Source organism: Diachasmimorpha longicaudata, chromosome 10 (genome assembly GCF_034640455.1).
Source record: "Diachasmimorpha longicaudata isolate KC_UGA_2023 chromosome 10, iyDiaLong2, whole genome shotgun sequence".
Lineage (NCBI taxonomy): Eukaryota > Metazoa > Arthropoda > Insecta > Hymenoptera > Braconidae > Diachasmimorpha > Diachasmimorpha longicaudata.
This window is the reverse complement of record NC_087234.1, coordinates 6,320,470-6,332,269: the sequence shown is the minus strand read 5'-3', so window position 1 is coordinate 6,332,269 and position 11,800 is coordinate 6,320,470. Positions and strand designations below refer to the sequence as shown.

The 11,800-nt window shown below is 35.2% G+C and overlaps 2 protein-coding genes across 2 annotated transcripts; one reads left to right on the top strand and one right to left on the bottom strand.

Annotated features, from left to right (window-relative positions):
* The first annotated feature begins 253 nt into the window (after window positions 1-253).
* LOC135166749 (U3 small nucleolar ribonucleoprotein protein IMP4) lies at window positions 254-1,485 on the top strand. The gene is made up of 2 exons (XM_064129306.1): window positions 254-565; window positions 692-1,485. The coding sequence occupies exons 1-2, from the start codon at window positions 379-381 to the stop codon at window positions 1,438-1,440; spliced, it is 936 nt and encodes a 311-aa protein (XP_063985376.1). The 5' UTR covers window positions 254-378; the 3' UTR covers window positions 1,441-1,485.
* Window positions 1,486-1,915: 430 nt separating this feature from the next.
* Window positions 1,916-11,788, bottom strand: LOC135166755 (DAZ-associated protein 2-like). The gene is made up of 5 exons (XM_064129313.1): window positions 11,429-11,788; window positions 5,648-5,716; window positions 5,280-5,383; window positions 4,933-5,094; window positions 1,916-4,839 (listed from the first exon to the last, which is right to left on the bottom strand). The coding sequence occupies exons 1-5, from the start codon at window positions 11,442-11,444 to the stop codon at window positions 4,660-4,662; spliced, it is 531 nt and encodes a 176-aa protein (XP_063985383.1). The 5' UTR covers window positions 11,445-11,788; the 3' UTR covers window positions 1,916-4,659.
* Window positions 11,789-11,800: the final 12 nt, after the last annotated feature.

Below are 11,800 nucleotides of genomic sequence, written 5' to 3'. Positions count from 1 at the left end.
AAGTCACTATATCGGAAAAAATCCCTAACAATTTCCTAGGAAAACAGCTGGATTTGTTCGGATAGGTTCGTTTATACGACTTTAAACTTCGCGGGCTATCAAGCTTGATGGCTAGTGCCATCTAGAATCTCATCGTTTCCACATGATTGGACAAATATTGTGAATCGAGTAGGCGATTGGCTGATCATTAATTTCATTTCTGTTGTAATCATGGGCGATTGGTCGAGGATATGTCATGGGTGGATTGTCAGGGGCTGTTCCAGACCCCACATGTTTGTAATCATCATAACCTCAAAGCAGTTGTGACAGTGCCTACCCTTGTTTTCGACAAATAAATAACAAAAATTCTATTCCCTGAGTGAGGAACATAAATAAAAAATGTTGCGAAGACAAGCTCGATTGAGGCGGGAGTATCTCTACCGCAAATCCGTTCAAGATAAATTGAAAAACATTCAGGAGAAGAAAGAGCGGTTGAAGAAGAGCCTTGAGGAGAACACACCGATCCATCCGGATCTTCGCAAAACAGCACTTTATCTCCAAAGAAAATCTGAATGGGAGGATGCAGGTAATTGGCCAAATTTAAAAATATAAAAATATTCTAAATATTGTCAGAAGTCCAGATCTTTTGGGAGAACCCCAATTTTTATTGTCTCGATCTCCCCCTTGACAACACTCGAATAAAAATCCCCAGGTCCAGAGCTGGCGGCGGTGACGGGAACGGAGATGGGAGGAACAACGGGAGACCACGAGGACGATGAGTACCGTTGGGCAGGTGTAGAGGATCCAAAAATCGTGATAACAACGTCCCGAGATCCCAGTGCTCGTCTGAAGATGTTTGTCAAAGAGCTGCGTCTCATTTTCCCCAACTCCCAGAGAATGAATCGAGGAAACTACGAAATGAAGCAGCTGATCCACGCATGTCGTGCCAATGAAGTAACAGATTTTATCATTGTCCACGAGCACAGGGGTATTCCAGATTCCCTGGTGATCTGCCATTTGCCTTACGGTCCAACAGCGTACTTCACAATGACCGACGTCGTCATGAGACACGACATTCCCGACATTGGAACAATGTCCGAGCAGTACCCACACCTCATCTTCCACAACTTCAAGGGCAAACTTGGTGACAGAGTGACAAGTATCTTGAAGTATCTGTTTCCAGTTCCCAAGGAGGACAGCAAACGAGTCATTACATTTGCCAATCACGACGATTATATCTCGTTCAGACATCACAATTACAAGAAAATTAATGGAAAAGACGTGGAACTGGTGGAAGTGGGCCCCAGGTTTCAACTGAAGCTGTATGAAATAAAATCAGGGACTCTGGACGCAGCTGCTGCTGCTGATACCGAGTGGGCCCTCAGGCCCTACATGAACACGAGCCACAAGAGGAGATTCCTCTCTCAGGATGATGGCTGGCAGCAGGAGGATGACTTGTAAAATTTTATGCAGTTTATTAGATTAATAAAATGTCAATTTTTTATTAACTGTCAAGATTTTTCTCCCTCGAGTTTATTTATTCTAGATTCAGAGCAAGGCAATTTATTCCAAAAAATTATTCATTACCTATGTAACTTTATGAATCCTACACGACCAATTATAATTTTCATTTCATCTTCTTGATCATGAGATGAAAAAATTATCAGCGCAAAAATAATAAAAATAACGTGGTCATGGCATTTTTTTTATTCAACTGGCCATCATTTTCCATTCCATAAATACGAACGGCTTTACATTTTATCAATTGCTTTTTAATTCTTTGTCGATAATGGTTCACAGTTAAAAATGTTTCTCTTCATTTCTTAAATTAATCACACGGATGTCTGAATAATGCTTCCTGTTAGCGTACGCATTTTAGTAATACTTCGGTTGTATCTTCTTACATTTAGAATCAATGATATAAAACTTGTCTCAATCGCTTTCAATCTGTCACAATTTTTATTTTCTTCAATTTCAAAATAGAAAAAAAAAACAATATTAAAACGGGGGAATTAGGAAAAATATATTACTTAGAAACAACGTACAAATCTAGATCATAAAAATTGTTAAATAATAATAATTTAAAAATAAATATTGAAACAATCATGGGATCGGATTTTTTCCAATATTTCTTCTTCGAGAGGTTGACAGGAAACAATTAAAAAACCTCAATTCTCAAACGTGACTTTTTATGACAGAATTATTTTTCTCAATGCTGATGTTTTTCGAAGTATTTATAATTCAGTTTAACGTTAAGGACTGGAATGGATGGATCAAATATGCGTGAATCCTGCATCAATACATTCGCAAGTGAAAAATTCAACTTATTGAGCTCTAACTCGACTAGATTTTCAGGTTTACTATTATTATAGCAAGACTATTTAGGATGTATTAGTTTTTCTTCAGAGCTGAATGCCAAGAGATGCGAATGAGGGGTGAAATTGAAATTTGATGCTTGTGACTCTCATTTTAAACTCCTGACATTTTTAAACTCTTACGTGTCCATAAATCGCTTGCTATGCCTCGTGCTGCCTTCGTACAATTGAAATATGATTTTTCGTCACGTTTGAGGACATACAGGTGTCTTCAACAAAAAAGGAATTAATGATTTAACAGAATTGTCGCTAAAGAAATATAAAATATTAGTTCATTATCTTCACATCTCCGTCATTCTGTATTCATTCTTTTAATTGGTAGATTCGATTAGCTCGATTCAATTACTTAATAATATCATTATTCCTCCCCCCTTGTTATGAAAAAACTTTGTCCAAGTATTTTTATAACGAGGAGACGTTTCAATAGTTCCTAAGATTCATTTTAAGAAATGAATGTAGAAAAAAAAATCAAATTTTCCAAAATTTCCAGACACATTTGTACTTTACCAGTTTTCGTTCTATTTTGGAACATTTGATTTCCCTGAAAAATATGATTTTCGAAAGCTAAATTAACATTTGAATCTTCCTAGCTAATGATTCATTGAGAAAACTATAAGAAATCAATTTCTCGAGTCAAGTCGAGTAAGGAGATAAGTTGAAATTTGTGGGCAGGCATTTCAGCAATTTTTTGGCGACGAATTATGGGATGAGGAAAGGGACAGACGAGATCTCAAAGGATTCGATACAGAAAAAATTCTATAAAGTTTTTATTTTCCATTCCTTGGAAAATTCATTCACTATAGCACCTCAAAAATCTCCAGCAGAATCCGCATAATCGAGTTGTAAGTCCGATTTACATTCGAGATTCTGAATATTTTCATGAAAAATTGATCTATAGTCAATGCAGATACATCTCCCTAGAGGAGAAAAAAAAGAAACAACAGCTAAAACAAAAATTATGTCATGATTTTTCATCTCGAATGAAAAATCAATAAACTTATCTCCTTATGAAACTCAATCACAGAATTTGTAACAAATAAAAACTCAGTTTTCTCATAATCAACGAAAGAAGTTCAATATTTCGAGATGGAAATAAACGAGTGGGAGTGGATTGATTTAAAATTTATTTTGGCACCAAAGTGAATCGTCAATTTTTCTTCGTCTCGTTTGGATGAATCTCGCATAGATTCATTTCAATTTAGATAATCAGCTGCCATCAATCTAATTTACTCGTCTCCCTGATGGATTTATATAACAATTAATACACTTTCCCACTCGTTATTTCAAACTCTGAGCATCACCCTTTATTTCGACTCTTTCGATATCTTTTTTCTTTCCTCAGTCGAGTGAAAAAATTTAAGGAACAAACCTAGCAGATTCGTCAGGAAAACCTATTGTATTTCTATTTGTGTCGGAAGATTTAATTAATCTAATCTTTCAATGTAATTTCTTCCATTAAAATATTTTCTATAAATTTTCCTCGTCGCAAATATTGTAATTTTTTCTGTGAAATTTTTTCAACGAATTCGCCAGGTTTTTCCATCAACTTTTTCCCGCGCACAATTTTCCCGCTCAACCCTCTCTCGTGTTGGTGATTTTTAATTCAATGTCATGCACAATTTCATCAATGATTTAATTATCACACTCTCGCGCTCTTTATTCTCCTCTCACTCACGCATACCATTCGGTCCCAGGATTGCGGGGCAAATCGTCAAAAAAATATTGCGAACAGCCCTCCTTTTTCTATCATCCGAACTGTTTTAATTTATTTCACTCAATTATCGCGTCGTCATTTCGTCAATTTTGTTTTTTTTTTTGCTTCAATAAGAAATACTGATCCTTGAATTTCGAAAGACCCAACAATTTCCGGGCTCTGATGCACTCATCGATTGTCAATTTGACTGTAATAATACTGAACAGCTGATTCATTACAAATCGATGAAAAATTCCCCAGTCAACCACAATTGACTAATAAGTTCACTTTAATTTCACAAAGTTGATATTTTTCTTATTCGATGTATAGCATTCCCTTCGTTGAGAAAGTCTCCCGTGTGAGCAAATTTGAAAAAATTTCGAAAATACGTTCAATTATTACTTCGCTCATTGGCCAGCAAAAATTTTGACAGACTTCACCTAAAAAAAATTGTTGGATCGAAATTCGAATCGAAGGACCATCGAGGATACAGCGTCACGGGTAATTGTTTTAGTCTACATTTCATACTCAATTTATCGCTTCAAACTGGGATTTTTTCTTCCTCCGGAGTAACCCAATCAACCCCGAGATTTTTTCCAATTGCATTTTTCTTTACCAGAAAGTATAGCCCCCCTCTGCAGCGCCACCGAGGAATGATCCCTTTTTTTGTGATAAGGCAACGCTGTGGCCAGCCATAGCAGCCAATTGTGCAGCATTTGCGACACCTGGGGGTGGTGGTGGTGGTAAAACTTGTTGCGAAAGTCCGTCGAATCGTCCACCATCAAAGCCGTTCTAAGATTTAAAAATTACGTTGTGTTAATGACCAATTAGATCAGGGAAGGGGGGGGTGGAAGGGTAATCTATGACGAGGGCAGGACAACTCACAGGTACCAGCATAGTAGGTCTGACTGGTGCAGGCTGCATAGCAGCGGTCGGATAATAAGCTGCTGCTGCCAGTTGCGGATAGTACTGGAGTGGTCCATAAGCTGTTGGATAGCCGGTCAGATAGCCTCCTGGGTATCCCTGTCCATACATTGGCTGGTACATCTGATCATACAAATAAAGATATAAAGCCTGAAGGGCTAATAAATTGCTCATAAAATTAAAAACTCATTCTATTACTCTACAGTATTATTCCTGACCCGACTACATTTTTTTTTTCATTTATTCTATTTTTGTACATTACAAATAAGATCTTTGGAGGCGAGTTGAATTTGAATTATTATTTTTACCATTGGATGGGTCAGCGTTTGATCATATGTTGGTGGGGGTGGCCCTTGCGTAGCATAAAGCTGTGGCTGATTTGGGAACACCCCGTATGGACCAGCTCCTGCAACTGAACAATTGCGATCGATTGATGAATATGGAAATCGATTGGACTCTGAGGTAATTACTTTCGATCAAGGAAATCAAGTCTCCAATTAATTCCAGTGATTTGTGGCTTCAAAATATTCAAAATTAGAAAATAAATTCATTCATCGATGGTCCTGTACTTTCGAAAAAAAAAAAATAAATAAATATCTGATCGTCTGAGAAGCGTCTGAAAAATAACGACTCACTTCCTTGATGATTCTAAAGTAGAAAATTATCCGAGAATTACCTCCATAAGCTGTCGGCTGCGCTTGCGCTGGTACGAATCCAGTCGGTGGATGCGGTGCCACGGGATATGCTGCAACACAATTCCAATGAAACTGTTATTCTTTCTCATTTAAACGGAAATTCACGAATCGAATTTTCCTTCGAATCTAAGCCAAAGGCACATGTACCATAGCCCGAGGAGAATTGACGAAGCACTTCCTTGTTTCCGCAAATCAACGTGGTTTTCCATGATTTTTTTGGGAAATTAAGGATCTGCCTCGTCCAATAATCGACTCTTTTTTATCGTCACATCTTCCACCGTTTGTTGAAAAAAATTCAGTGTGAGTGATTGAGAAGAAAAAATTATTGTGACTATTCTACCTGTCGGATTGCCATATGACGATAAAAAATACACGATTTTAACAGTGGCACTCCCACACCCAAGTATATCTTACACATGACATACACCGTTTTTATCCAAGAAAGAAAATACTAATCAAAGCTCAAACAATGTTAGTCACTAATTTAGTGTGGGGGAAAGAAAAAATAATCAGGTAAAACAATTGGAACGATCGAAAGAACGGTAACGTCACCCTTTTTTGCCACCACTCGAATGTACCACGATTTTTAACAATAATTCTGAATGATAAACAGTCTACCAAAGTTATCACAACATTGCAAAGATGAAGAAACAACCGCTAAGGAAAAAAATGTGAAAGATTTTGAAATTTAGGCAATTAGCTTCGAAGAGAATTGAATCTATCGTGTAAATCTGAAAAATTTGAATGCAAAATAAGGGGGATTCATAGCCAATAGCGTTACACAAAGAACTGTAAACAGCTAATTACGTTAAATATTCTAACTCCAAAGACCAAAAGCAACGAAGCTATAACTCCAAACACCAATGGGAATTAATTTCAGAATTACTTTAATTTTCAAAATAATATTTTAATGAATTTTGTGTCGTTCAGCAAATTCTGAATTGTCGCAAGGGATTTTAAATTCGTGGTTTAATCGAGTGGTGAAGAAAAAAAAATGTGTAATTCATACAATGAGCATACGAGTGGTAACAATGATAATATATATTTTTTCTTTATGTATATATATATATGTATATATATCAAGTTCCACACATTCAAAAAGTATCGTGACAAGATTCAGCAAACCACAAATTTCTGCAAAATATCCAATAAATAAAGGTCTCAAACATTATTCAAAAAAATTGTAATATTCCTTTTTTAGTAAATTGCATAGTATATTATTAATAATCAAATTGAGTGATCAGAGTATTGACGATTATCATTGGAAGCAAAGTGTTGTTGTAACATTCATTGAGTCAAACTTTTAAAATTCAACAATTGGTGATTATATTTACTCCAAATCGCCCAACTTCATTACATAATCTCTCTTTTAGTAAGTCTAAATTACACGCCCTGCCGTAGCACCAAAACTCCGCAAAAATATTCAATAATTTGGAAGCAAGGACAGTCCAGTTTCCGTGAAAAATTATCATGGAAGTTTGGCGAATGAAATTATCCACAAAAACCATTGACAAAGAGAAAAAAATATATGTGATCAATATTCTATGTATTTGTTACTCATTTAAATAGAACCGTGATAGAACTAGAATTCTTCATGTACTCGTAATTTTTCCGAAAAATTTCTCGCCCTGTGGGCGTAAAAATTTCCCATCTCGAGAAGCTCCTCATCCTAAAATTCTCCACAGACATCGGACTGTATAGCAATTAAAACAATGCCCTTGGTATGATAATAAACAATGGTGAGAAATATTTTTGAGTAGTTGAGTTGCTTAAGCTCGGCAGCAGTGGATGGACATGTTGTACTCTAACATAGAAGTCAGCCCACACCAAATTGTCCATGATAGATGAGTGTCGTTCCAAATTTTCAAATCACAAGTGAAATAGCCTCATGCCATCAATGAATAAAGGGTGAGAATGACTGTTTCAATTTTTAAGATAGAAAATATCATTTGCAAGATCTGCAGTTAATTTTGATAATGGAGATTTTAAAAATTGTCATGAACAACACTCAGTGGATAAATTCATGTGTCAGTGCCACGGTGCAAACAATCATCGAATCCAATAACAATTGATTATAATATTAATGCTATAGGTACCACTGGACAATTGTAAAATTTCCTGCTTTCGATTTCTCTGAGAAATACTCATTGGTATTTGTACTTTGAATTATCGCAACATCATTGAGATTAGGGTTAATCCGATAGTTTTCTCATGATAATTCATGTTTTTCATTAGTACTGTTACTGTATTTTTATTTCAATAAAAATAAATCAAAGAAAAATGTTAAAATAAATTTTGAGAATTAGAGAGCCAAGAAATTACTCGTCCGTAAATTAGAAAATTGTGCCCTTTTTCTATACGGGAAATTTTAATCGAAATGCTTTAGGTGGAACGGCAGAATTTTCTCAATTATTCCCAAAGTCAATTTCTCTCTATTACATTCGCTGGTGGAGTTGATTCAAGGAGACGAACTTTTGAGAGTGTCATTGAAAAAATTCTGGCTTGAAACAACCCTGAACCCAAAGTTTTTAAATATTTTTTTTGTAAGAAACGCTATTCTTCCTTTAAGCTCACTATTAACAGTATACATGTTGAATTTTTTGCCTGCATGCACATGCACTTCGTCATGCTGAGAAATAACTACGTTCTCTTGTTCCCGTCCTGAAAGACTCATTTTGACTCTAAAAAATTTATTTACCAATTAAACCGCAATTGAGCTCGTCACATGAATTTTTAAGTCATCAGTTTTTGGGAGGACGTAGATTTCTCATAGGAAATAAAATCTCCAACGGTCTTATGAATTAATCATGCAAACGAGAAATAACTCAACGATCTTCCTTGAAAAAACTCGATGATTAAAAAAACTAATTCTTGTAACAGATAATTTCCAATTTGGACTTTGAATTATTAGATTCGAGTTTTTGAAGCAAGATCTTGCCTGAAGAATAATATTTGTGAAATAAAATTCAATAGACACAGATCCACAATTGAAAGGGCATGCGGCTACAAAAATCAAAATTTTCTGCCGTCCGTAAATGCTCTCTGAATTTCAATCCTTTCTATTCATTGATGAACGATAGAAAATTTTACGAAAAATTATCACCCACTAAATTAACTTTAAACATGCAGAAACTGAAGTTCAGAACAGAACCACTATTAATAATATTGGGCAACGTAATTATTAAGTACGAAAATCGCACAGCAAGTGAACGTAACGTCACAAATAATTGAGTAATTATTATCTCGAATTTTCACATGACATTTCTGGTGTTTCACTTCAGCTGCAAAAGATATTAAAAAATGTGACATTACGTTACTCGAGACTCTTCCATAATCTATTCATGAAATACTCCTTCTCTACAAAGCAATCATAACGATTTCGTAAATACTGTCATTATTTTATTTTCTAAAAAAAAAGTTAAAAATAAATTCGTATTCTACGCAACTCGTCTGGAAAATCAGACGCTTGAGAAGTCCAAAAGCATCTACAAAATCATGCAAAACTAGCCCCAAGTTTCAGTTTAACTCCAATGAAAAATTCTTGTTACGAACGCTGAGTGTCATGTCATGGATATTTATTTGTTGACTTAAAGAGACATTATTAAATTACCGCACGAAACTTGTGGCCTTTCAGAAGCAGCATGCACTATTGTTAAAAGTGAGCTACCGATTTACTATCGAGTAGAAATATTATATACGCCGAGCTTAGATACAGCATTCGTGTCCACCTCTTTAATTGTCATGTTTTTTTTTATCATGAAAATCTCATGTCATCTGCCAAAAAATTGGCAGGCTCCGAGTCGAGAAGAAAACTACTGAAATGCGAGGAAATCTTCGTAGTGCGATTGGTGCTACCGAGGCTAAAAGTCCCTGAGGAACGAATTGTTCATTTACAAAAACCGAGTGGGTCAAGTTGATGGTGCTCCGAAAATATATTTTTCGGAGTGACAAACGATTCAAAGAAATTTTTGAAAATACGCGGTGGAGCACCGCCATCATGGAGTGGGCGGAGCATTCGGACAAAATGGTGGTAAAATTGTCACCGCATATCAGTAATTTAATGTATTTCCCACGATTTTGAAATTCGAAGTGAAAATCTTCATCCATTCGAAAGAAAAAACATGACAACTAGAAGAAAAAAAACGTAATAAGAGAATGAGATAAAAAAAATCAATGAAAAATAAATCAAACAAATTAAGCAGTCAGCCAATACCACGTTTTCAGTACGAAATTGTTTTTAGTACACCCATATCAATATCTTACGTTTATATTGATTTGGACATATATCAGTCGACGTCTCCAATTCAAAAAGTGTTTATCAATATTTCTCCATTTACTATTCTCTGCAAACATGAGAAAGAAGTGTGAGTACGTGAAGAATTAAAAAATTACTGAATTACTAGCTGGCTAGTAACTTTTTGAATGACGGAGAGTCGGCTGTTGTTGATATATATTTTTATCTATCATCGTATATCGTATATTGTTTTTTTAAATATATTTTTTTATGAACACGTAGTGAGTTAAGGTAATATATAGAAGAAGGTGAGGTTAGATACGTGGCTTGGTCTGCGCAATCGCCGGTCTCCGAGGCTCCACCTATCGACTTGGATCAAATCATCGTCTTTGTAATGGTCCGCTGGAAACATATCGACAGCCGCAACTGTAGGTGTGCTTATATTATTTTGCTCCATTGTTATTATTTTTTCAATTACTTTGATTTTAGCCTTTCGATCAACGCCTCGACTATTTTTACTTTCGTATGGGAGAAAAACGAACTTAACGATATTTTTTTTATTCATGGCACCCACTTGTTCTTAACGGCTAGAGTAACACCTTAATCCTAGAAGATGTATTTCTATAAATTTATTTGTCTTGTTTATCGGCAAATTTCGAGTCTAATTTCTTCAATGCATGCAGATCGTCTTGACTTAAAATCTAATTTTGTTCGGAAGATTTGAGTTACAAGTATTTTCATCAAATTGTTAGGTTATTTCGTCGAATTTGACAAATGGCCTCCGGATATTTTGGAGTTGAAAACAATTATTATTAATAATTATTGCAATATTCGGTGAAATATTATTGCGAGAGAGAATTGATAAGTTCGTGACAAATATATCTTCTCTTCGATTATTTCGATAATTAAATTTGGAATGAAAAATAATTTTTCGTGAATTTCTCGTGCTTTTTAACAACAAAATAAAAAAGACGGATCTCCAAAATGATCTTTTGAAGTGAAAAATTGTAAAAATTTGCTGGAAACCTAAACTCGAGGGAGGCCATTTTGTATTTTCCCCACGGAAGGCGGTATTGATTAATCTGTCACTGGGCCAGATAATTCGGATTCTTCAACTCCGGTAGACGAAAAGTCTCAAAATATCAGCAAAATTGCCCAGGCCACGAATTATCCGCAGAATTTACTGAATGACTAATGTCAACGTTAAATCATGCGACGATTACAATAACCAAAATTGCAGGAAGCACTTCAACGTCGAAATGGAAGAGACGAGAAAAAATCTGTAAAATAAGTTCTCGAATATATCGTGTAGCCAAGTGACAAATAACGATCGCGAGACTCGACAAAATAACTTCCTTCCTCCCACAAAAATATCTTAATTCATAGATAAAAATTTGACAATTTAAGTCCAATGAATAATTGACTCTCTATATCAACAGACTCTCATGAATAATTTAAACATTAGAATTTTTTTTCTAATTTTTTTTTTACCGAGATTAATTATTCCGATTCGCGTCATCATAGTTACCTTTCTTGTCCGTCATAATTGCTTAGTTTTTTCGCTCTCGAGACTCTAGATAATTGAATCTTTTGCTTTTATTTCTCGCTAAATTTTCGGTTTGAATTACTCTACTCCTGGTCTCAACGATTTTCACGCCTTTAGCGATAGGAGAAAAAAAATTGGTGAAAAATTGCCTCGAGATTTTCACAAAGAATATTATCAGAATCACTGGTCAATTATCTCCAGTAATTCACACACACGCACACTGTTTTATTTTTTAATGTTCCTAACTGACAATATCGACCGAAAAATATATATTATTTTTATAATTCTTTTTTCTTAAGAATGGCTGTCACACACTCCCTATGTTGCAGCACGTATCACTGGTTTGACAGACAA